At 39.8% G+C, this 27,832-nt stretch overlaps 1 protein-coding gene across 1 annotated transcript; it reads right to left on the bottom strand.

The window, feature by feature from the left end:
- Positions 1-9,628: 9,628 nt before the first annotated feature.
- LOC306988241 (uncharacterized protein) lies at positions 9,629-25,960 on the bottom strand (the record flags this gene model as incomplete). The annotated part of the gene is made up of 11 exons (XM_079593047.1): positions 9,629-9,925; positions 10,025-10,168; positions 10,424-10,738; positions 10,938-11,231; positions 11,444-11,752; positions 12,849-13,250; positions 20,881-21,095; positions 21,185-21,204; positions 22,640-22,651; positions 24,806-25,099; positions 25,904-25,960. The coding sequence occupies 11 exons, from the start codon at positions 25,958-25,960 to the stop codon at positions 9,909-9,911; spliced, it is 2,079 nt and encodes a 692-aa protein (XP_079449173.1). The 3' UTR covers positions 9,629-9,908.
- Positions 25,961-27,832: the final 1,872 nt, after the last annotated feature.

The raw sequence follows: 27,832 nt of genomic DNA, 5'->3' as shown, positions 1-27,832 counted from the left end.
CTGCAAATATAAATGGACAGATGTCAGCATCAGTGAGATGTACCGTTATATTCGGCTGCTGTTTTACATGGCCATGGTGAAGGTCAGCTCCATCAGGGACTACTGGCGGCAAATCAGGTTATATAGCAGCTTATACAGTTATATATAGGTTATGTCTATATAGGTTATAGGTATATGTAGAATTTTATATAGGTATCCGTCAAAAGTTTGAAAACATTTATGCTCATCAACTCTGAAAATACAGAAAAAAACAGTGATATTGTAAAATAGTATTACAATTTAAAATAGCCTAACTGTATATTTTAAAATGTTATTAATTTCTGTGATTCATCATTACTTCAGTCTTCAGTGTCACATGATCCTTCAGAAATCATTCTGATATGATGATTTTTTTTTTTTTAATCAGTGTTGGAAACAGTTGTGTTGCTTAGTATTTTTTATAACCTGTGATAGTTTTTTCAGGATTCTTTGATGAATAAAAAAATATTAAAGAACACCATTTATTTAAAATATTTTGTAACAGTATACACTACCTTTCTTTTTTTGAAAGGATGTGTTAAGTGATAGTAATGACTTATAATGTTAGGAAATATATTTTATTTTGAATAAATGCTGTTCTTTTTAATCAGTGAATCCTGAAAAAAGTATCACAGGTTATAAAAAAATATTAAGCAGCACAACGGTTTCCAACATTGATTATACCTGATTATCATATCAAGATATTATACTGATTTCTGAAGGATCATGTGACACTGAAGACTGGAGTAATGATGCTGAAAATTCAGCTTATATAAATAAATTATATTTTAAAGTATATTAAAATAGAAAATCATTATTTTAATTTGTAATATTTCACAATATTACTGTTGTTTCTGTATTTGTTTTAATCAAATAAACACAGCCTTCCAAAAATATAAAAAATGGTAATGTGTCCAAACGTTTGACTGGTACTATATGTTTATATATGTACGGTAGCACTGTGGTCTTATGAGGCACAACATTTAGTTCCTCCACATAGAGGAATTACAATAAAACAGATGGAAAAACAAAACCTTTGAATCTCTTCTCATTCTCAGATTCTCCTCTCTGCCTCACAGCACCGTGATGGGGCATTAGCCATTGGGGGAGTGTCTATTGTCTCCCCACATTCATATTCATGGCCATCAACACCCCTACGCATACAGCAGTGCTGACACAAAAACTGACTTACAAAGTTTAAATCGTTATATTGTTGTTTTGTGAAAGAGTGATCAGAATGATTTTCACATCATTTTTTAGTAAACATTCTAGCCTACAAGAATGGTAACTCAAAAGTATTGTGCCAAACTATTCAGTATGCGTTATATGGGCTCATTGCAGTGACAATTTTTTTCCCCAAAACTTACTAACCACGCATATTTTTTTTTCTATAAAATGCAAACATGTACCTTCCATTTTGCTCACATATTATTGTAGCAGAGTTTGTGCTGAATACAGCATAATTACGAGTTGGCCAAAGGTATGTTGTAAGTAGCTGAGATAAGCACAAATGTCAGGGCATGTCAAAACATCTCAAGGGCCCCAAAAACCCCTCAGACCCCAGAGGGTTAAATTACAGACAGATAGACGATAAACTTTCAGAGGTTAAAATGTGCTTGTTCGTTTATTTTATGTATAACTCAATATGAATTATCCAATATCCATATGCAGAATTATCACATTAATGATAAACTAAATGCTTTGAAAATAATCCGTTAATGTCCAGTGCAGATATAGATATTGATATTGAATAACTAGTTTGCAGATGCAATCAATAGAAACGGACAATTATAAGCTTATTATATAAGCTGTGCATTATAATATAACGCAGTGAAAGCATGCACTCTTAAAGCGCTCGTGCTGGAGTTTATCATACTATCTGGGGGAAAAATGCTTCAGCCACAAACTCTGACACACACAATGACCACAAACATCCAGCAGAAGCTGTTTATCCCCCCAGCAGATCAAACCACATTTCTGTAGATAAACAAAGAGAAAAAACATTACAGGTTTGTGGCACTTCATGCTACCAACACTATTTAGCATGACTAATTCCTCTACTCTTGTCAGCCCAACTGGAAATGTTGAGCTGAACAATATTGTGTGAATGAGTGCACATGTAAGAGTAAATCCTTACGGCTGTTTTAGTGCTAGGCCAACTGGCTTCGGTTATAGAGTCAGCTGACGGGGATTGGGTTTAAGAAAACTGGCTCCGCTATCTCTCACCATGGTCAGCATCACTTCATGTGATCAATGCTTGTCTATGCTACCAACACTCGCTTCACACGACTGGCTGCATTTAAGTGCTGCATGTGTTATCGTGCGCTATAAGTGTGTGTGCAGGCTGGCGAGGCGTGTCCTCCTTTGGGCTCAGACCAAGAACACTACACCCTCAAGTGGCAAGCCTCATGTGGCAGATGTTCGGCCGAGTGGAAGTGGATCTGTTTGCTTCGAGCATGACTACGCATTGCCCGCTCTGGTTCTCCCGGTCTCCTTCGTTGCCTCTGGGAGAGGATGCTCTGGCGCAGGAGTGACCCAGGACCAGCCTTTATGCCTTCGCTGATCTGACTGCTCTCATCGGTTCTGCTCAGAGTACAGACGGACGAAGTGAGACATCTGATGATGGCGGTCCCGTTCTGGCCCACTCAGACAGGGTTCTCAGGCCTCATCCACACTACTGCGCTTTAGTTTAGAAACGGAGAATTAAAACGAATACGATCTCCGTCCACACCAGCGTTTTAGCTGCGTATTAGAATTGATCTCCGTCCACAGTAAAATGACTGAAAACGCGGATCACGTGACCATTCACCAACACTGGGCGTGCGCGTGCCGGTGTAAACAGGCGTATGTAGGCAGTTATAGCATTGTAAAATGCATTATTTACGTGCACAACAGCTGCTAGCAAAGACATCAACGTCAGTAATGCTTGTAATTCATTATCCATGTTGCAGTCACGAACGTTACGTAGTCCAGGCTGTTTTTGTATGTTTTCTTCCCGGGGACGGGTCATGTGATGGGTGACTGACGAATCAGGGAAGGATACGCCATGACTGATGGCACCCAATCATAGAGCCGAGCGTGAGCCTCTGCGTCATCGTTTCTAAAGTCCTCCGTTTTGACCGTCTTCACTAAAACGCCCTCCGGAGATTCAAAACGCTAAATGGGGTCGGCAGCGTTTCTAAACTTCTCCGTTTTAGGTCTTCGTTTTTGCCGTTGTAGACTGGACGGGAGGTGCAAACGTAGCAAAAGATCTCCGTTTCTAAACGAAAACGCAGTAATGTGGATGGGCCTCAGATCTGGTCAGTCTGTCCTCAGGCCCAACCTGCTGATTTGGCAACCTCACCCTTATTTATGGTAACTGTGGGTGTGACATATTAAATTTAATAAAACAATTAGAGACTCTTGAATCTCAGAGTGATAAAACTTTATTCATGAGGGCAGGCAGAGACATACAGAGACATAAATGTGACACTAAATAATTAAAGCATTCTTTGCTAATCTACAGTATTAGACAGTATTACTCATTAAAGATCACTTGGAGGAAGTATAAAAGACAAAACAAATCTAATTATTTTTGAAACAGTAATAGAGTAAAGACAGATGCAGTTGTGATCAGATCATCATTTGTGAGAAACGGAGTCACAGAGTTTAATGATTGTTCTGTGAAACGTGTAAATCACGTCACCTCAGATTCCAGCAACACAAACACAAAGAGTCAAAGGAGTAAAACAACCCTGATGAAAATGACATCAAAATTAATGAAAGAAATTGCTGCAAATTCATCATGAGAACTGATAATGTTTTGAGAACATTATTCAGAAACATTATTATGGGATACGAGTCGGTGAGTGTATTATTAGATACGGGTCGGTGAGTATTATGGGATTTGGGTCGGTGAGTATTATGGGATTTGGGTCGGTGAGTATTATGGGATACGAGTCGGTGAGTATTATGGGATACGGGTCGGTGAGTATTATGGGATACGAGTCGGTGAGTATTATGGGATACGGGTCGGTGAGTATTATGGGATACGAGTCGGTGAGTATTATGGGATACGGGTCGGTGAGTATTATGGGATACGGGTCGGTGAGTATTATGGGATACGGGTCGGTGAGTATTATGGGATACGGGTCGGTGAGTATTATGGGATACGGGTCGGTATTACAGCAGAATTACAGAATAATAATACAACACAAAACGCAACCTTACAAAACAAACATACACTACAAATATACAAAACAAAAGAAATAAAAGAAATGCTCAACCTGTCCCCCACACCCACAAACCACAGTAGAAATACAAAACCTCAACATCATAAAAACTGTGTAAATTTTAGGACATCCTCAGATCTATAGTATCAGTGCTGTAAAGAATTTGAATAAATGTAATTAGTAACTACTGAACTACTGCTAACATCAGATGCTCGAAGACTTACTCAAGTCGTATTGGAACTGGTTACTTGTAACTTGTAATGGAGTAATTTGTTTGCTGTAAGTCATGTACTTTTATTCAAGTATGGTTTTCAAGTACTCTTTACACCTCTAAATAATATATAATAGATTATACAATATGTATTACTTTAAAGCAGCAGCTTTACAGTATATTAATATTGAAAATGTTTAATGACTTGAATGTCGAGCTGAATCTGGCCGAGCATGTACGTCTCATCGCACCGGCACTCAGTTTGTGTGTCTTAAATTAGTTGCTTACATTTACAAAATGAGCCGATAGCAGACATAAGCCATTTTAATCAAAATAAAGGTCTATATGTTATAAAATGTCAAAGAAACTTAATGAAATGTTTAGTGAAATTAGAAAATATTTAAGAGATTGTTAATTAAGTTATATAGCCTACATGTTTTTATATCCACATATTTTGTTCTAATGTCACAAGTAATAATTAGTTGACATGTAGTTGCAAAGTTACTTATAGTCTACAGAATGTTCAAAAGGGACCATCAAAATAAAGTGTGACCGACCCTTCTTCTCACCGTTGATTCCTGATGGTGAAGAAGACAATTACTCGAGTCGCTCCCTGACGTTTCACAGAATAGTACAATGGCGAGCGCGTCGAGTATAAACGCCTCATCCGTTTGGGGAGGTGCGCGCAGTCTGCGGAGCCAGGCGAAAGTATAAACAAGGCTTCAAGCGGCCTTAGAGGTCCGTGTACTTTTTGATAGTTTGTTTTCAATTTGAAATTAAATGAGCAAAAACGAAAACGTGCCTTTATTAGTTTTTTCACAGGTCAAAAAGGGATAAATGACTTCAAAATCCGTTTTGCACATGTGGGCGTTCATGAGACGCCACTTTCAGCCGATTGGTCAAGCAAATCTGAGCCTGTGACGTCATGAGTAATTCCTCAGGTCTGTTCAACAAAACAATAGTCCTATGGCTCTGCACTGCTTCCTATACAGGGCAGGTCCTAGATTGAGCTTTCTTCTATGCAACTTAACGTGTTTCACAGAAAAAATTATTACAGAAATATTAAATATTAATCTGCACCCAGCCGGTTTTATTTACCTGTGCAGAGTTAAATCTGCTAGACAGCGCAGAGCGGGTGAAGCACAGACCAATGTTCAGTCAAGTGTAAATACACAGCAATCATAACTCATAATTCATAACAGTTTTGGACAAGGGGTGGTCATTTGCAAATACCGTGTAATGTAAAACTGCTGATGGTGGTGGGTACTGATGATGGTAAATTAAAATTTTACTGTAATCATAGCCACGATAGTGAGACAGCGAGATTATTGACAGGATGATTGTGGAGGAAAAAACGCAAGATAGTCTAACTTGTTAGGAAAAAAATATTTCTTTGTTTAATAGAAGTGAGTTTGTCTTTGAAAACAACAACAACAACAAAACAATCAAATAACACTGTGAACCATGTATACGAACTATGTGTCTATTGGTTTGTCAAGTTGTCATAACAATGACATCTCAAACAATGTCCTATTTGCATTAAAATTTCATAATTGAGCGAAGGACACTTAGGGTGTATTCACACCAGGAAAGTCCGATAGTTCACTTGCTTTGGTCTGGACCAAATAATTTTTTTTGTTTTTTTGTTTGGTACAGTTCACTTTCACACTGCTCTTTTTGCAAGTGAACCAAAATGTGTAAACAAAACCACACGTGTTCTAAGGTCATTGGACAAGGATTCTCAAGTAGAGAAATCAGGAAGTGCAAAAAAAAAAGGCTCGGAGATATAAAAAAAAAAAAAAAAAAATGTAAAATAAATTTGGAGATATTTCGTACTGCAATATTTGTTCTTTTACTGTTTTTGTGTTATTCTCTACAAACGCAATATGAAGAAACTAATGAGTATCATATGACACAATGTCCTCTATACAATGTTATAATTCGGATTTTGAAAAGACGACGATGTGCTGCAAGACGGTTCCGGCAGAGAGAACATGCTCTCATGTGCGCCTACCATGGGATGCTGACAGTGGGTATAAAGTTTAGATTCATAGAGCGGGGCTATGTTCACACATTCAAATAATGAGATTCTTATTGTATATAGGCTACTGCTGACAAGTGCTGTCAACGTTAACGCTTAAGATTAAGTTTGACCAGTTTAACGTAAATTAACGCAGCACCCCCCCCCCCCCCCACGCTCGTATTCATGCAAATGCTTTTAAAGCATTTATGCGCGATTAGACTAAAGAGAACGCTCTGTATGTGAATGTCCTGATGCGCACACACTCATTCATTCATTCCATTCCAATGATGCACACACGACGCGCAGAAAGACGCGCAACAGTAGTGGCCAGACAGCGCGCCGGAATGGAATTCTCTTTCGCACTTGAACGAACAATATAGGGTCGATATTGATATTGGGCCGATATTGGGTTGGTTCATGTTCACATCGTAAACGAACCGTAACAGAGTTCGTTTGGAACCGTACCGAGACCACCTCTTCAGCTGGGTCTCGGTGTTTGGTCCGCACCCGAGTTCGATTGCTGTATTCACACCTGCCCAAAAGGTCCGCACCAAGGGGGGAAATGAACTAGAGTTCGATTCAATCGAACCAAACAAGGCAGGTGTGAATACACCCTTAATGACAGTTGCCATAAACATGCATAAAACCTCCTTCATATTCATGATGTGTCTGACTTATGCACACTCCTTCAAGTAAAGTGTTACCGTTTAGTTAATGCATCTTGATTTAAGAATTTTTAGATATTTCAAGTAAAGTGTTTCCCTCGTTTCACAGTATTCGTCACATAATACTGAACACAGCGCCATCTAGAGGCTTTCTTGAGTAACAGACACAATCACGGGATCTCATTACAGAGACTGAGTAAATAACTCCTGATAACATGTGAGTTCAGGGTGAGCCACTAGATGGAGGAGTTGCTCCTCAGACGAGACCAGAGACAAATCACACTAGAGATTTAAAGACTTTATCGTTCCCTGTTTGAGGAAATGGAGCATCGATATGTTGTTTATGTATTTCACTGTGATCTCAAATTATATTATAATGTGTCCTAAATCAGTGATTTCTCATGTTACAGCAGAAGCTGGGGAAGATGTTTGTTTATTATTGTGTTAAAATAAATTAAGATAATGATAATGTAAACATTTACAAATAATTTTTCAAATAATATTTTAATAATGTAAAGCTTTATATGTTCCACACTTCTGAAATCTTTAAACTATATATAAAGTCTGTATTCCTCCAAGAGGCGCTCGACATGATAAATGTAATAAAACATGGAGAGACTCTTGAACCTCAGAGTGAGAAACTTTATTGATAAAGGCAAGCAAATACATACAGCAAATATACAGCAGTAGTAAAGTGAGATCTGTGTATCTTTTTTCTATCTGAGAGAAATATAAACAATAAAGACTAACACATAAGATTTTTTAAAAATTCCAAAAATAATCAAGCTCAAATATTCAGTATTAATTATGACAAAAACACACTTGAAGAACCTTTAAAGTTCAGGATTCTGCTTTAGATTTCAATTCTTCCTGAAAAGATGAACATATCAAGGCATAAATATATCTGACATACATTAATATATGCAAAATCAGTTTGTGAGAATGACATCATCAATCATGCACCTGATGTGTGAATATGTGCTTGATCTCGTTCAGCTCTTCTGGATCTGATGTCATAAACCACAATACTGACAGTAGCCACGCCCACCAGAGCAGAGAGGACCAATCGGATCACAGCTTCAGTAGGACCACAACAGTGGACAGAGTCTGAGGAATAAACACATCAAACTGAGATCAGATCAGTCAATAAACACTAATATCAGCGCTGACATCAACTAATATTTCTGAATACACAGAAATATGATCAAATCTAATCAACAATATTATATTCGGTTCCAATTGAGTTTTTATACGGTCTGTCATCTCAAACTATAAACAATTCAAACAATTCAATATGTTAATAGTAAATAAGAATATTTGAAGGAGAAGAAAAATGATTGGAACAAGGAGGAAGTACAAGCACTGCTTCCCAATTCGCATACTATCCGTCCTAAATAGTATTCGAAAGTAGAATTAGTACGTCCCAAATCGTAGTATGTTGAAATAAGTGTTCCACAGATACCCGGATGGACTATTTCCGGTCAGAATCCGAAGTGCAGATCGATGAACACTCTAACGGCTAATATTGCCCATAACCCATCGCGCGTTGGGCGAGGATTCGGTCAGAACTACAAACACGAGTGAAAAGTGTAAAAAAAAACAAAAAAAAACTACAGACATGGAGGACGCGCGAGTCCGGCGTTATGTAGAGAGGTTTAGATAAAAGGGTTTGAGTGATTAATTATCAGTATCTAACCTGACGAAAATGTATTTATTCAATGTTGGCTACATTATATTGCATCTACAGCAGTTGTGAACTCTTGTAAAGACACGTTTAGCCATTAACTTTTAAATGCATCATTATATTCAAATTGCAAACACAGGAGAGTCTCCGCATGAAAGACCCGCGGCTGGCAGATGAACGTGCGACTACATTTCTCTCCGAAACGGTAGGAAATTAAATTAGATTGAATGGAGGATTTTAACTGTGACAAGATGATTGACAGGTCAGTTTACAGTGACAGAATGCACGCGACAGATCTGTCCGTTAAAGATGAGGAAGTAGTGTGTCTCAAAGCTTGCCTACTTTTTTGCTACACACTCAAAAGTATATACTTTTTCTTCACAAAAAGGGTACATACTTTTAGGTCGTAGTATAAGTAGGCGAGTTGGGACCCGTAGTCACTTGTGGTACAGCGTTTTAAAGTCATATCAGAAGGTGGCGGTAATGCACACTTAAAAGTTGTTTGCCAACCGCCATTAAAAGAAAACAGAAAAGAAGCGTTTTAAAGTGAACATGGAAGATATTTGTGTTTTTTTTTCTTCTCAAATTTCCCCTGAGACTATTAATCGTCTATTTTAGGAGTGTCCCAAGACCCAAATATTTACGAGAGAACTCTGTAATTACAAATTAAATATTATAAATATAAAAATTATAATGTTTTTACAGATAAGCTATACGAAGCACCTGTGAAAATAAATCTGTATATGCTACACTGTTGAAATATTTAAAATATACATAACGTTTGTATTCCTCTGAATAAATCATGGAGAGACTCTTGAACCTCAGAGTGAGAAACTTTATTGATAAAGGCAAGAAAATACATACAGCAAAAATACAGCAGTAGTAAAGTGAGATCTGTGTGTCTCTTTATTAATTTTTTTTTTTGTTTCTGAGAGAAGTTATAAACAATAAAGTGAAATATAAACAATAAAGTGACACTGATCAAATCTGGCACTGAAAGAGAGCACAAACTCAAATAATCATCAGTATTATTATGAAAAAAACACTAGAAGAACAAAAACACACTTGAAGAATCTTTAAAGTTCGACGTTCTGCTTTAGATTTTGATACTTCCTGAAAAAGATAAACATAAAAAGCCATAAATGAATAAATCTCGCAGATACTTATACATGCAAAATCAGTTTGTGAGAAATGACATCATCAATCATGTACCTGATGTGTGAATATGTGCTTGATCTCGTTCAGCTCTTCTGGATCTGATGTCATAAACCACAATACTGACAGTAGCCACGCCCACCAGAGCAGAGAGGACCAATCGGATCACAGCTTCAGTAGGACCACAACAGTGGACAGAGTCTGAGGAATAAACACATCAAACTGAGATCAGATCAGTCAATAAACACTAATATCAGCGACGACATCAACTAATATTTCTGAATACACAGAAATATGATCAAATCTAGTAATCATCAATATTATATTCGGTTCCAACTGAGTTTTTATACGAGTCTTTATTGAGTCTGTCATCTCAAACTATAAACGATTCAACAATTCAATATGTAAATAGTAAATAAGAATATTTAAAGGAGAAGAAAAATGATCTTTACTCACCATAGACAGAAACAATGAATACTTTTGATGAGAATCTTCTTGAATACATCATTAGATATTCTCCAGCATGTTCAGTTGTGGTGTGTGTGACGGTCAGAGATCCAGTTTGATTGTCCAGCTTCAGTCTGTCTCTGAATCTCCCATCAAGAACATCTTCATATACAGTGATTCTGTCGAACCGTTTATTGATTTCTGCTATTAAAGTGTTTTCATCTCCAAATCTCCACTGAATCTCATCAAAATACTTCACTTCAGTGAGACTAGAGTTTAGAGAGACTGAATCTCCCTCCTTCACTGACACTGACGTCACTTCATCTGTCAAACACACACAGAACAAACAGAAACAGAGTTTATCACAGATTAATACTGTTAAATCACTTTATAATGGTTTACTAAATTGAAAAGTTTAAATTTTACATTTAAAATAAACAATATAAAATAACAAAAACAAAATGGTGTATGAATCATTTAAATTGTCTCATTAAAAAACAGGTGTAAACGTTTTTGAACTCACCGTAGACAATGAGCCTGAAACTCTTGATCACACTGTTGATCTGTAGATAATAATCTCCTTCATGTTCAGTTGTGGTGTGTGTGACGGTCAGAGATCCAGTTTGATTGTCCAGCTTCAGTCTGTCTCTGAATCTCCCATCAAGAACATCTTCATATACAGTGAATCTGTCGGCCGTTACATTGATTTCTGCTATTAAAATGATTTCAAGCCACCACAGAATCTCATCATCATCCTTCATTTCAGTGAGACCAGAGTTTAGAGAGACTGAATCTCCCTCCTTCACTAACTTCAATCCTAAATCACCACACACACACACACACACACACACAGGGCTCATCACAGATTTAGAAGGTCACTTGATGGTTTATAAAAAGTAAATAGTTTGAAATTTAAATTTGAAATTAATATCATCTTTAAACACCAAAAGCAAAATGGAGTTTGAAATTATTAATTGTATCTTTGTGCTGATTAAAATATAAAACAAGTAAAACTGATATTTAACTCACCAAAGACAATGAGCCTGAATCTCTTTCTCTCACTGTTGATCTGTAGTTTATAATCTCCAGTATGTTCAGTTGTGGTGTGTGTGACGGTCAGTGATCCAGTTTGATCGTCCAGCTTCAGTCTGTCTCTGAATCTCCCATCAAGAACATCTTCATATACAGTGAATCTGTCGAACCGTTTATTGATTTCTGCTATTAAAGTGTTTTCATCTCCAAATCTCCACTGAATCACATCATCATCCTTCATTTCAGGGAGACGAGTGTTTAGAGAGATTGAATATCCCTCCGTCACTGACTCTGACGTCACTTCATCTGTCAAACACACAGAGAACAAACTTCAAACAAACAGGACTTCTTTATAAGTACCAAAACCAAACGCTCCTGAAGAACAGAGTTTTTCACAAATTAAAGCTTTAAAATCTCTTGATGTTGGTTTGATGAAGCTTCACTAAAATACTTTTAATCATGTAAATGTGACATCAATAATAATCTGCAGTAGTACAAAGACAAAAGATGAAGAATGAAAAGAGAAATATATTTATATATGGAACAATAACTAAAAAAGATAATTTTACTTTAATGTTTAATATCACACTAAAACTAATGCCCTTGCACTCAATTTCTCCAGAATGTAAGATTGTTGTATCATAATAGAAGAATAAGATCCTCTTAGTTTTAAAATACCTACAGTATAAATAATTAGTTAATTCTTCTGGTTATTACCCCTGTATTCCTAAATACATGTTGTAGGTACACTATAATTACTGAAAGTTATGCTGTAAATGTGTTTTAAATGCGCAGTATTTGCGGCTGTAATGTAAAGCGTTATCAAGCAAACTCCAGCAGCTCGAGCTCTTACTAGAACCAGGAAGTGACATCATATCAGCCGTTCTGTCAACACTGCGTTGGCTCTCTATCAAACATCACATACATTTCAAAATCCTGATGATTACTATAAACTACTATTACTATCAGAGTTTAGAGTGACGGAAATAAACTATCATAAACAATGAAAAGAAAAAATGGAGTTTAATTTAATTTTGTCATTAAAAACAGGAGAAACCGATCGGCTATTTAACCCTTTCACGCGAGATTCTGACTGGGTGAGTTTTTTCAAGGCATTTATTTTATAACGTTTCCCGCTTATTGTTTCCATGGCGATCCGTCATGCTGGTCATGATCTTGATTTAAAATGTGAGATGGGCGCCGCCATGTTTGTTTGCGCCGCAGTTCAAACCGTCTGAACAGTTTCTGACAGTCATGTGACGTCACTGAACATTGAATCCCATATGTGGGACCGTATCACTCAAAAGGTTTACTCACCGTAGACACGGAGATAAAATATCTTTCTGATCTCACTGTTGATCTGTAGTTCATATTCATAATGTTTAAATGTTTTTGAACTCACCAACGACATAGAGACTGAATCTCTTGATCTCACTGTTGATCAGTAGTTTATAATCTCCAGCATGTTCAGCTGTGGTGTGTGTGACGGTCAGAGATCCAGTTTGATTGTCCAGCTTCAGTCTGTCTCTGAATCTCCCATCAAGAACATCTTCATATACTGTGAATCTGTCGGCCGTTACATTGATTTCTGCTATTAAAGTGTTTTCATCTCCAAATCTCCACTGAATCACATCATCATCCTTCATTTCAGTGAGACCAGAGTTTATAGAGACTGAATCTCCCTCCTTCACTCCATACACTGTCTCCACTTCATCATCAGCAAACGCTCCTGAAGAACTCTTTGACGTCACTTCATCATAATCATCTTCGTAATCTTCATAAATAGGATCACTATAAGACACTCCTGAAGAACAGAGTTTTTCACAGATTAAAGCTTTAAAATCACTTGATGTTGGTTTGATGAAGCTTCACTAAAATACTTTTAATCATGTAAATGTGAAGTGATTAATATTCTGCAGAAGTTTGAAAACAAAAGATGAAGAATGAAAATGAGAAATAGTTAAACGGTTTTATATCAAGAACTGCATTAAGATCGACTTTAATCTCAAAATCTCTCAGCAAAATCACACATTATTTGTTTCTATGCAAGATTAACAGTGAATGTAAATGACTAATTACTAAAACTAATTTAACCAGTAAAAACACATTTACCAGTAACTTAACCAGTAATTTATCACATCAGAACAGAAACAACTTAAAACATAAAAACACATTTAAACTCACCATCCAGACGCCACAAACACAAACAGAGCAAAACTAATTTGAGAAACATTTTCTTCATCGGTTCACTGGAAAGCCGACGATAGTAACTCTTAATGTCTAAACACTCAGATTGATCAGAAAGACTGAACTGAGATATTTATCTGGTTGTGTGTGAATCCTCCCCCAACCTCAGTTAGTTTCGCTCACACATCCTTCTCCTTTAACATCACGAACATCAACAAGCTTTTGCTGATCTTACATTTTCAAATGAATTCTGGCCCTGAATGAAAACTAATAGCAGAAGAGTGAAATATTGGATTAGATATCTGTGTGTTATTTAGTGCTGTGAGCTGTCAATCATATTTGACCTCTGACTTGTGACTCTTATTTGACTGTTGATGGATTCACTTTATTTCAGTGTAAAGATGTTTTGTGTGGAAGATTGTGAGCTTCTTATTAGCAGGAGAGAAAATGAAGAAACGCTTCAGCCACAAACTACCGACACACACAGAGACGACAGACATCCAGCAGAAGCTGTTCATCCACCGACAGATCAAACACACACACACACAGATGTTTGTACAGATAAAATAAAAGAGGAAAACCATAGCAGGGTCCATTTAGACACAAAAGTCAGTAAATCACATGTATAATGTGATTTTCATCTGGAGAAACTGAAAAGTGTCGATTTGACACCGACTGGTAGAAGTGATCTTTGATGTCAATCTTTCTTTTTAAAGCCACATTTCTTACTAGAACCAGGAAGTGAGATCATATGAGCCGGTTCTGTCAACACTGCATTGGCTCTCTATCCAACATCACATACAGTTTAAATTCCTGCTCATAACTAACAAATCCCTGAATGCTTTAGTTCCTCAGTACTTGAGCTTTTCTGTCACTTTATAATCCTTCACATCCAGTCTCACAGTTCTGGCCAGTTGATAATAACTGGGGTATCAAAATCAACTGGAGGCTGTAGATCCTTTTTCTATTTAACGCCAAACTCTGGAATAGTTTTCCTAGCTTTGTTTGGGAGGCAGACACACTCTGTCAGTGTAAATCTAGAGTAAAGACCATCTCTTTAACCTGGCATACACACAACACATTATCACATCCCTATAATTCACATCCAGTAAAGGATTGTTAGGCTGCATAAATTAGCTCAACCGGAAACAGGAATGCTTCATGTACTTGTACTTGTAAGAGGAACGGCAACTACACTAATATCAGTCTGTTGGTCTCTTTCTTATCCCGAGGTTACTGTTGTCAGCCGGATCTGGCCCGTATCTAGATCAGATGGTGGATCTGCACATAGAGATGAACACAACAGCCCTGAATGTCAGCAGAGATCGTGAGAACTAGACGAGGCCTAGAGACAGACCGCCTGTGAAGACCTCGTCGACTAGACAGCCGTCGGCACAGATCCTCAGCAAAGACCAGATCTCTGCACAGACCCCTATAACAGCTTCATCTCCTCCTCCATATGCCGGCGTGATCTTCAAGCAGAAGGAGCTGGATGAAATATCATAATCACATCACGTTCAGAGGAGAACTGGTCCCTCGACTGAGTCTGCTTTCTCCCAAGGGTTTTTTCTTTGTTTCTGTCACATGATGTAGTTTGGGTTCCTGTCCTCTGAATACTAAGTTGGGGACAATATTTGGCAATATTATTGACTTGAATGCAGTGACACTATTGGATGTGAATTGAACTGAGCTGGATGATGACATCACTGTTTTGCTTAAACTCATTTCACAATTGATGAAATTAACTGAACTGAATCAACACCGAACTGACTTCAGCTGAACAACAGCACTGTTGTCTTTTTAGAGCTGCTATACAACAGAATTGAATTCACAATTTAAATGTTTACAGTGTGTATTATATGCACGCAAAAAAATATTTTTGGCGTATAAATGGCATCAGAAATAAAATTCGTGCCATAGATACACACTTTCATGAGATCGTGTTGTATGTTCCCACCAGTCCTGAGATCTTTAAACCCCTTTAAACATGCGTAATGTTTCAGATCTATGTCAAGTGAATCATGAATCGGAAATGGGTCACAATTTAAAAAACGTGTAAACGGACATAAAATCCCTCAAATTTGTCCTAGGTTGCACCGGTACACCTAACGTCCTCGCATCCGCTGCCTCTCCAAGAACGAAGCGCTTGTTCTCCTTTGACGGAACTCACACTCATGGTTGGATCATATCGTGGTCTAAACCAATCAGAGACAGAGATGGGGCGGGTCTTTGCCTCTGTTTGATTGGCTGTAGTCCAGATATTCCTGTAGGCCTACACTGCTCGTGCTCGTGCTGTGTGATTGAAATTGCGAAAAATTGCGGATATAGGCAACAAATCAGAATTGGGCATCAAGACCTCCAGTGTAAACGAGGCCACGGCAATCAGCATCAGCAAAATAAACGCTAGAAAACAATGAAAAGAAATAGACATCGAAAAGTACAGTATACTTGTGCTTCAAATACAAAAAGTATTTACCTACACCTTATTCTTGTTCAAAATCGTTTACATAATATATATGAATGTATATGGAGCATGATAAAAAGGTGTTGAAGGCGACACGAGCTGAGGAAAAATATGAGTGCACCTTAATTTTGTGCTAGTGCATCTAAATAAAAAAGATAGGCGCACCAGTGCAACCAAGGCAAAAAGTTAGTCTGGAGCCCTGCCTTTGCATTAAAGGTCCTTGCAACGTGCTTTTGCAGCGTTGAGCATTGCAGCCAATCACAGACATGTCTGTTGAACGCATCGGCCAATCAGAGGCGTTTAAAAAGTCGCTGTTGTGTTTTGCGCGAGCTCACCGAGTTCTACACTTTTCACAAACCTGTCATTATTATTGGCAATAAACCTAAGATGCAAATAAGAGATTCACGGCAATGTATTTGATATTCTTGATGCTGCTCTGATGCACTCCATTACGCATCGCTCTGTTTGTTGTTATGATGACATAAAGTTCAAGTAAAAGTTTTAAATAAATGTTATTTTTAAATCAGCCTTCAGTGTGATATTTTACCATATTATCATGCTTAACGCTGATCATTTATAATAATAATTGTAATGTGAGGATCAGATGCAGATAAATCAGAGAATATCATAGGCTCGGACGGTTGGCGGGTGGATTATTTATTTTTAACAGCGGATTCGGGGGACTCAAAGTGCACTAGATTAATGAATTTATGCCCCGGACCCCCCTAGAGGTACCGAGCTGTAATTACACTTGACATTCTGTCCCCCTCACTTTTGAAATTATGGCTACGCCCCTGGATACAATAAGCCTTTCTTTTTCTTAATTCCCTTAAATCGCTTTTATAATTAATTAATTCCTTTAAATAAAAATACCCAATTTTAGCTTGGGCTAATAATAATAATTCATAATAATAATAATAATTAAATACATTTATATAGCGCTTTTCTCTACACTCAAAGCGCTTTACATAGAAGGGGAAATCTCCTCAACCACCACCAATTTGCAGCATCCACCTGGATGATGCGACGGCAGCCATATTGCGCCAGAACGCCCACCACACACCAGCTTACTGGTGGAGAGGAGACAGTGATGAAGCCAAGTAGTATGAGGATGATTAGTAGGCCATGATGGACAGAGGATGCAGAACGCCAGGGTTACACCCCTACTCTTTCGAAAGACATCCTGGGATTTTTAATGACCACAGACCTCGGTTTAACATCTCATCTGAAGGACGGCGCTCTTTGTCAGTATAGTGTCCCCGTCACTACACTGGGGCGTTAGGACCCACAAAGACCACAGGGTGAGCGCCCCCTGCTGGCCTCACTAACACCTCTTCCAGCAGCAACCTGGTTTTCCCAGAAAGTCTCCCATCCAAGTACCAACTAGGCTCAACCCTGCTTGGCTTCAGTGGGCAACCTGTCGTGGGCTACAGGGTGATTTGTCACGACCACAATGGAAGGCCCGCCTCTCCATTCATTCGATTGGACAGTGGAAAAAACGCAATGGCGTCGGGCGCTTTTTCCGCTCGGAGTTGATTTTTTTTCAACTTCAAAAACGCGAGGCGCAGAAGGCGGTAAAACGCGAGGCGCAGCAGGCGGTAAAAGGCGAGGCGCAGCAGGCGGTAAAACGCGAGGCGCAGCAGGCGGTAAAACGCGAGGCGCAGAAGGCGGTAAAACGCGAGGCGCAGCAGGCGGTAAAACGCGAGGCGCAGCAGGCGGTAAAACGCGAGGCGCAGCAGGCGGTAAAATGCGAGGCGCAGCAGGCGGTAAAACGCGAGGCGCAGAAGGCGGTAAAACGCGAGGCGCAGTAGGCGGTAAAACGCGAGGCGCAGAAGGCGGTAAAACGCGAGGCGCAGCAGGCGGTAAAACGCGAGGCGCAGAAGGCGGTAAAACGCGAGGCGCAGCAGGCGGTAAAACGCGAGGCGCAGAAGGCGGTAAAACGCGAGGCGCAGTAGGCGGTAAAACGCGAGGCACAGTAGGCGGTAAAACGCGAGGCGCAGAAGGCGGTAAAACACGAGGCGCAGAAGGCGGTAAAACGCGAGGCGCAGCAGGCGGTAAAACGCGAGGCGCAGAAGGCGGTAAAACGCGAGGCGCAGAAGGCGGTAAAACGCGAGGCGCAGTAGGCGGTAAAACGTGAGGCGCAGCAGGCACATAAACAGTGCACAGGAGAACACTAGAAAAACTGCCCCTCACTGCAAAAAACGCGCTAGGTGTGATCCGGGCCTTACACCCCTACTCTTTCGAAAGACATCCTGGGATTGTCCAGAAGGTCTCCCATCCAGGTACCAACTAGGCTCAACCCTGCTTGGCTTCAGTGGGCAACCTGTCGTGGGCTACAGGGTGATAGGGCTGCTGGCTAAAGCCCCGGATATCCACTGACCTTAGAACCGCCCCCATCACCTAATATTGGCGCAAAACTCAATCTCGCCTAGAGCTAGAGCCGGCCCTGTGTGTGTGCGTCCTCTCTGCATCAGTGAGCGAGTCACTGTGTTTCCGGCGGGATGTGTGATAGTTCGCAAGGGTAAACTGAGGAGCTTTGCGGGATTCCTTCAATTATATCCGTTTCCATGGATATGTTTAATAGCAACAGTTTCGGTGCCGTGTGAGTCAGAATTGGGGGCGGCCAGCTTCAGAGGATAAGCGTCTCCCTGTGTGTGTGTGTGTGTGTGTGTGTGTGTGTGTGTGTGTGTGTGTTGTGCTGGTGGGTTCTTCTCCTGTGTGTGTGTGTGTGTGTGTGTGTGTGTGTGTGTGTGTGTGTGTTGTGGGTTCTTCTCCTGTGTGTGTGTGTGTGTCAAGTCAAGTCACCTTTATTTATATAGCGCTTTTTACAATACAGATTGTATCAAAGCAGCTTCACAGTGATAACATGAAAATAATACAAAAAACAATTTCATCATCGTCCACCTTTAAGGCAGATCTATAATATTGTTGAATATTAAATGTCCCCAACTAAGCAAGCCAGAAGGAAAGGCAACAGCGGCAAGGAACCAAAACTCCATCAGTTGACAGAATGGAGAAAAAAACCTTGGGAGAACGCAGCCTCAGTCGGGGGCCAGTTCTCCTCTGGCCAATCAGTGAACAGTGTATAATTATGATTCAGGAGCTGTGTGTGTGTGTGTGTGTGTGTGTGTGTGTGTGTGTGTGTGTGTGTGTGTGTGTGTGTGTGTGTGTTGGTGGGTTCTTCTCCTGAATGCTGTGCTCTCAGTGAGCTGTGTGTGTGTGTGTGCGTGTGTGTGTGTGTGTGTGTGTGTGTGTATGTGTTAGGGGTGTGCAATGCCACTGCCCTCACAATTCAATTCGATTACGATTCACCAGCTAACGATTCGATTCAATTCGATTCTACGATGCATTGCGATGCATCAAAATTCTACTGCACACAACAAGGCAAATTTTTCATCAGTCATGAGGCAATACAAGCAGTCATATATTGAACAACAGATTTTATTAGCTGCTATGTGTGTATTATCACTCTCCTGTATCTTTGACATAAATGTCATTAAACTAAATAAAATTGAATGGTAGGCTACAGGGTATTGTATATGGCATTTTCAAACCTGAAAAAGAAAACATAAATCACTGCTTTCTAGGGCTGTAATCTCCCAGTCGATTGTTGGTCGATACATTCTTGCTTGACCAAAATTTTGATTGGTCGATTTTTTGCCGTTCATTTCATCAGTTTTGCCGCGTTCATTTCATCAGTTTTGCCGCGTTCATTTAATTCGTTTTGCGCGTTCGTTTCATCAGGTGGAAAGCACTAATTGCTAATGGGGGTGTTTTCAGAGCACCCCTGTTTCACAGGTAACAGGTCATCTCCCTCTGCCTCAGCCGTCTTGATTGTTGTTGTTGTTATGCCCACGAAAGTAACTTTATTGTCCAACTCAAGGCCAGAAAATAAACAGTGACATAATCGATTATGGCACTTTGCCGCATCGATGCTGAATCGTGCATATCCCGCATTGCGATGCATCGCCGAATCGATTATTGTTGACACCACTAGTATGTGTATGTGTGTTGTGGTGGTGGGTTCTTTGCCTGAATGATGTGCTCACAGTGAGGTGTGTGTGTGTGTGTGAGTGTGTGTGTGTTGTGGTGGTGGGTTCTTCGCCTGAATGCTGTGCTCACAGTGAGGTCTGTGTGTGTGTTTGTGTGTGTGTGTGTGTGTGTGTGTGTGTGTGTGTTGTGGGTTCTTCGCCTGAATGCTGCGCTCACAGTGAGGTGTGGCGTGCCGTTGTGTGAGTGTGTGATTGCTGTGTCCTTCATGTCTAGTAGTGCCAGTACCTAATTCTGAAGTCGTAATGTCCATGTGTGTCATTTGAGTGAATTTGATTTCTTTGATTTGTTGGTGTTTTTGTTAAATAAAATAGGATATTTTATTGGTTGCAAATAATGTCTTCCATTTTTATACTTAACCCATGTCTGATACCTGACTCAGCTGTGATGAACCTGTGAAACTTGCTCTAATGTGAAGGGCATTTCCCTGGAAATAGGAGGCGTAGTCGGAAACTTTGTAGCAGCCCACCTTGTCTGTTTATCCATGCTAACGTGTGTAGGTTAAGAAGAATTTACTAAAACTTTTAGTGCACAATAGCAACCCTTAAAATGTCTGACAACACTTGCTATTAAACAATAATTGGTCATGATCTTGATTTAAAATGTAAGATGGGCGCCGCCATGTTTGTTTGCGCCGCAGTTCAAATCGTCTGAACAGTTTCTGACAGTCATGTGACGTCACTGAACATCAAATCCCATATGTGGGACCGTATCACTCAAAAGGTTTACTCACCGTAGACATGGAGATAAAATCTCTTGATCACACTGTTGATCTGTAGTTTATAATCTCCTTCATGTTCAGTTGTGGTGTGTGTGACGGTCAGAGATCCAGTTTGATTGTCCAGCTTCAGTCTGTCTCTGAATCTCCCATCAAGAACATCTTCATATACAGTGAATCTGTCGGCCGTTACATTGATTTCTGCTATTAAAGTGTTTTCATCTCCAAATCTCCAGAGAATCACATCATCATCCTTCATTTCAGTGAGACCAGAGTCTAGAGAGACTGAATCTCCCTCAATCACAAACACTGACGTCACTTCATCATCTCCAAACGCTCCTGAAGAACAGAGTTTTTCACAGATTAAAGCTTTAAAATCACTTGATGTTGGTTTGATGAAGCTTCACTAAAATACTTTTAATCATGTTAATGTGAAGTGATTAATATTCTGCAGAAGTTCAAAAACAAAAGATGATGAATGAAAATGAGAAATAGTTAAACGGTTTTAATAATCAAGAACTGCATTAAGGTCGACTTTAATCTCAAATAAGAGAGTTATCTCTCAGCAGAATCACACATTATTTGTTGCTATACGAGAATAACAGTGAATGTAAATCCTTTCTGACTAATTTAACCAGTAAAAACACATTTACCAGTAACTTAACCAGTAATTTATCACATCAGAACAGAAACAACTTAAAACATAAAAACACATTTAAACTCACCATCCAGACGCCACAAACACAAACCGAGCAAAACTAATTTGAGAAACATTTTCTTCATCGGTTCACTGGAAAGCCGACGATAGTAACTCTTAATGTCTAAACACTCAGATTGATCAGAAAGACTGAACTGAGATATTTATCTGGTTGTGTGTGAATCCTCCCCCAACCTCAGTTAGTTTCCGCTCACACACCCGTCTCCTTTAACATCACGAACATCAACAAGCTTTTGCTGATCTTACATTTTCAAATGAATTCTGGCCCTGAATGAAAACTAACAGCAGAAGAGTGAAATATTGGATTAGATATCTGTGTGTTATTTAGTGCTGTGAGCTGTCAATCATATTTGACCTCTGACCTGTGACTCTTATTTGACTGTTGATGGATTCACTTTATTTCAGTGTAAAGATGTTTTGAGTGGAAGATTGTGAGCTTCTTATTAGCAGGAGAGAAAATGAAGAAACGCTTCAGCCACAAACTACCGACACACACAGAGACGACAGACATCCAGCAGAAGCTGTTCATCCACCGACAGATCAAACCACACACACAGATGTTTGTACACATAAAATAAGAGGAAAACTATTGCAGGGTCCATTTAGACACAAAAGTCAGTAAATCACATGTATAATGTGATTTTCATCTGGAGAAACTGAGAAGTGTCGATTTGACAGCAACTGGTAGAAGTGATCTTTGATGGCAATCTTTCTTTTTAAAGCCACATTTCTTACTAGAACCAGGAAGTGAGATCATATGAACCGGTTCTGTCAACACTGCATTGGCTCTCTATCCAACATCACATACAGTTTAAATTCCTGCTCATAACTAACAAATCCCTGAATGGTTTAGTTCCTCAGTACTTGAGCTTTTCTGTCACTTTATAGTCCTTCACATCCAGTCTCACAGTTCTGGCCAGTTGATAATAACTGGAATATCAAAATCAACTGGAGGCTGTAGATCCTTTTCCTATTTAACGCCAAACTCTGGAATAGTCTTCCTAGCTTTGTTTGGGAGGCAGACACACTCTGTCAGTGTAAATCTAGAGTAAAGACCATCTCTTTAACCTGGCATACACATAACACATTATCACATTCCTATAATTCACATCCGTTAAGGGATTGTTAGGCTGCATAAATTAGCTCAACCGGAACAGGAATGCTTCATGTATTTGTACTTGTAAGAGGAACGGCATCTACACTAATATCAGTCTGTTGGTCTCTTTCTTATCCCGAGGTTACTGTAGTCAGCCGGATTTGGCCCGTATCCAGATCATATGGTGGATCTGCACATAGAGACGAACACAACAGCCCTGAATGTCAGCAGAGATCCTGACAACTAGTCAAGGCCTACTGGTGGAGAGGAGACAGAGTGATGAAGCCAATTAGTATATATATATGGGGATGATTAGGAGGCCATGATGGACAGAGGATGCAGAATGCCAGGGTTAGGCCCGGATCACACCTAATGCGTTTTTCAGGTTCGAAAACGCGAGGCGCACAGCACTGCTAAAAAAATTCCCCATCACACCTGAAATAGCAGTTCGCTGCGGTTTTTATGTTGCGGTGTTTGTTTTATGTTTTATGCTGCGGTTTTATGTTGTTTTTATGTTGCAACCACCGAGTCAAATGTCAGTCTAATAGCGAGCGCGCGCACAAAAAAAACTTTGGTTTGTTGTCAAGTAAACTGTCACATTGTAGACTCGTAAAATCGTAGAGCTCCGGGTAACCCGAAAGAGCCACCACAAGTTTCTACTCCATCATAGTCTGTGGACGTTGAAGCAACTGTAAACTTCCGTCACGACCACAACGGAAGGCCCGCCTCTCCATTCATTCGATAGTCTGCGAGGCGCAGCAGGCGGTAAAACTCGAGTCGCAGCAGGCGGTAAAACGCGAGGCGCGGTGTGTGTGTGTGTGTGTGTGTGCGTGTGTATGTGTGTTGTGGTGGTGGGTTTTTCTCCTGAATGATGTGCTCACAGTGAGGTGTGTGTGTGTGTGTGTGTGTGTGTGTGTGTGTGTGTGTATGTGTGTTGTGGTGGTGGGTTCTTTGCCTGAATGATGTGCTCACAGTGAGGTCTGTGTGTGTGTGTGTGTGTGTGTGTGTGTGTGTGTGTGTGTGTGTGTGTGTGTGTGTGTGTGTGTGTGTGTGTGTGTGTGTGTGTGTTGTGGGTTCTTCGCCTGAATGCTGCGCTCACAGTGAGGTGTGGCGTGCCGTTGTGTGAGTGTGTGATTGCTGTGTCCTTCATGTCTAGTAGTGCCAGTACCTAATTCTGAAGTCGTAACGTCCATGTTTGTCATTTGTGTGAATTTGATTTCTTTGATTTGTTGGTGTTTTTGTTAAATAAAATTGGATATTTTTATTAGTTGCAAATAAAGTATTCTATTTTTATACTTAACCCATGTCTGATACCTGACTCAGCTGTGATGAACCTGTGAGCCTTGCTAATGTGAAAGGCATTTCCCTGGAAATAGGTGGCGCAGTCTGAAAATTTGTAGCAGCCCACCTTATTCTGTGGTCTCTTTATCCATGCTAACGTTTATCCATGCTAACGTGTATAGGTTAAGAAGAATTTACTAAAACTTTTAGTGCACCTCCAGTTAAAGCTGCCACAATAGCAACCCTTAAAATGTCTGACAACACTTGCTATTAAACACGACTGAACTGAGATATTTATCTGGTTGTGTGTGAATCCTCCCCCAACCTCAGTTAGTTTCCGCTCACACATCCGTCTCCTTTAACATCACGAACATCAACAAGCTTTTGCTGATCTTACATTTTCAAATGAATTCTGGCCCTGAATGAAAACTAACAGCAGAAGAGTGAAATATTGGATTAGATATCTGTGTGTTATTTAGTGCTGTGAGCTGTCAATCATATTTGACCTCTGACCTGTGACTCTTATTTGACTGTTGATGGATTCACTTTATTTCAGTGTAAAGATGTTTTGTGTGGAAGATTGTGAGCTTCTTATTAGCAGGAGAGAAAATGAAGAAACGCTTCAGCCACAAACTACCGCCACATCAAACCAGACACACAGATATTTGTACAGATAAAATAAAGAGGTAAACCATTGCAGAAAGTTTTGGTCTTGGGAAAATATAGATGCTCTTCTGCCTGAAGATGATGTGCAGTGGGTGATGGACATTGTCCAAGATGGACAAAAACTTGCTAAGGGTCCTCCTCTCTGCCACAGATGTTAAGGAGTAAAGTTTCACACCCACCACAGCCTCCTTCACCAGCTTGTCCAGCCACGTGGCGTCCCTTTTCTTAAAGCTGCTCCCCCGACATACCACAGCATAGAAGAGGGCGCCAGCAATGACCATCAGGTAAAACATCTGCAGGAGCTTCTGACAGATATTGAAGGACCCTAGCCTTCTCCGGGAACAGAGTCGACTCTGTCCCTTCCTGTATAGGGCATCTGTGTTCTTGGACCAGTCCAGTCTGTCGTCCAGCTGCAGACCTAGGTATTTGTAGGCCTGGACTACCTCCACACAGACGCCGTCGATGAACACAGGCTGCAGGTGGGGTTTATATAGCGCTTTTAACAGTATGGATTGTTTCAAAGCAGCTTTACAGTGATAATATAAATTAGTGTAACAGTGAAGGTGTGAAGATCATTAGTCATTAACTTACACTAACACGACACCGTTTTAACAGAAACGCAAACCCGCGAAAACGCAGACGGCGCACACATGCGCATCACGTGTTCGGTCGATAGGTATGCGCATTTGAATATATATGTGCGCAGGCGTGTAGTCCTTCACAAATCAACCCTCAACAAACTACTTGTTAGAACTTAAAAATGTAAAATTCAGAGATTTTTGTCGCTGCGTAGCCACGCGAACCGGAATTATCCCGACAACGTTTTATAGAGGTAAAGGGAAGGAGGCCTTCACAGGAGAGAGACTAGTCTATTCTACTAACCCGAACCCTAACCATAACCTACCAGTCTACTGACAGTCAACTACAGTCTACTAATACTCTAATGAGAGTTAGTTGACATGTATTTGCAAAGATACTTAAGGTTAGTAGAATGTCTAAAGTGGACTATCGAAATAAAGTGTAACCAAAAGTACTACTAAGAGTATAAGAAGTCGCTGAGCGTCATTAGATTAACGGCAACAGACTCTGGCCTCATTGAGAGACTTTGACGCCTGTCTCTACCGATGAAACTGCAAACTATTCTTCAGTAAATTTTCACTTATTTGAGTGAACCTCACGACTCCTGGTCTTCTTTCATCATATCTGGTCCTGGGTCTTTAAGCTGTTATTCCCCTAACAGGTTATGGTTGATGTAACGCAGGAGTTTCCTACCTCACCTCCTTCACACCCACGTAGGGAGCCGTCTTCTGAGTATTAACAACTACATTTCCCATCATGCAGCCCATCTGAATAAAACACACACACCTGGTCATCACCAATTGCCTTCACACCTGTATCCCATTTGCTCTTGTATATAACCAGCTCTCAACCCTCATTCATTGCGATGTATTGTATTGCCCTGGCTTTCTTACTGAGCAATTATCTACGGGTTTTCTCTTGCTGGTTTAGATCTTGGACAGTGTGCGGATATCTACGATCAATCTCTGGCTAGTTTGACCTTGGACTGTCCCCTGGCTTTCGATTATACTCTGGCTCCCTCGATCCTGGACTGTTTACTGTGTTCTGACGAATCTCTGCCTGGCCTGGACTTCTACGCCTGTGTATCTGAGTACTCTTTGCCTAGCCCCTTCTACTTGTCTGCTTCAATCCAATAAAAGCTGCAAATGGATCTTATCGACTCTGAGCTATCCTTACAGTTGAATGGTAAATACCTGAATGGTTTAGTTCCTCAGTACTCGCAAGAGCTTTTGTACTGAAAGAATTTACAACAGAATTGAAATGAGGTTATAGGACTTAGTTTGGCACTAGAGTTTTGGCTTTACACTTCAGGTCCTAAAGGGTTAAACTGTCTGAAAACACTTGCTATTAAACACGACTGAACTGAGATATTTATCTGGTTGTGTGTGAATCCTCCCCCAACCTCAGTTAGTTTCCACTCACACATCCGTCTCCTTTAACATCACGAACATCTACAAGCTTTTGCTGATCTTACATTTTCAAATGAATTCAGATCAGACCACACACACAGATGTTTGTACAGATAAAATAAAAGAGAAAAACCATAGCAGGGTCCATTTTGATGCAAAAACCACTAAATCACATGTTTAATGTTTTCCTGAGTTTTTACAACAAAATTCAAGAGTGAACATTAATACAAACATACAGTAACCTGTAAATTTAGTAGTTCATTTAAAGAAATATAATTTGGCTACGAGAAAGTTTTGGTCTTGGGAACATTTTATAATTTAAATTCATAATCAGATGTTTTGCTTTGGATTGCAGACTTTGGTATTTTTGGTGAATCTGAGCAAAATAACTCTTTTAAAACTCTAGTTGAAACACATGTGCTTAGCTAAATGCTAACACATGCTATGATTGGCATAAAGCAGGAAGTTGTTGTAACTCAAGCATGCAATGTCCAATCTCCCCCAAACTTCACATGTTTGATAAATGTCCAGGCCTGAAGACTCTACGTGCCTAAATGCAGTTATAATCATAGCGCCACCAGCTGGCAGCAGGAAGTGCTAAACTGAAGCGCCGCGTTGACATTCCCGCTTAGCAGCTTCTGTCAACATAAAGCCCGCCTTCTTTGATTTGAATGGTCATCTCAAATATTTTTTGACAATGATGAGCATCCACCAGACAGCTGAGGCATCTCAGATGAGAAGGTCAGTTCAATCTTGGTGCTGTGCAATATCTCTGCAGCACCAAAGAAGAGTCAATACTATATTCGTTATAATATATACTATATTAGGCAATTATTTCATACAGTTCAACTCTGAAAACTACCGGTGACCTCATTTCAAATTTGCCTATTGGCCCCTGTCCATCATGGCCTCCTAATCATCCAAATATATATATATATATATATATATATATATATATATACACAATATATACTGATTGTCTTCATCACTTTGTCTCCTCTCCACCAATAAACTGGTAACTCGCGTTCTGGCGCAATATGGCTGCCGTCGCATCATCATCCAGGTGGAGCTGCACATTGGTGGTGGTTGAGGGATTTCCCCGTTCCATGTAAAGCGCTTTGAGTACCCAGAAAAGCGCTAGGCTATATAAATGTAACAAATTATTATTATTATGAGGCATAGCTGGGTGTCATTTATAAAATAAAATAAAATAAAAAA

Source organism: Phoxinus phoxinus (assembly GCF_949152265.1).
Source record: "Phoxinus phoxinus genome assembly, chromosome: 20".
In the NCBI taxonomy this organism is placed as follows: domain Eukaryota; kingdom Metazoa; phylum Chordata; class Actinopteri; order Cypriniformes; family Leuciscidae; genus Phoxinus; species Phoxinus phoxinus.
Note: the sequence above shows the minus strand (reverse complement) of the source record. Positions and strands in the feature narration are given on the sequence as shown.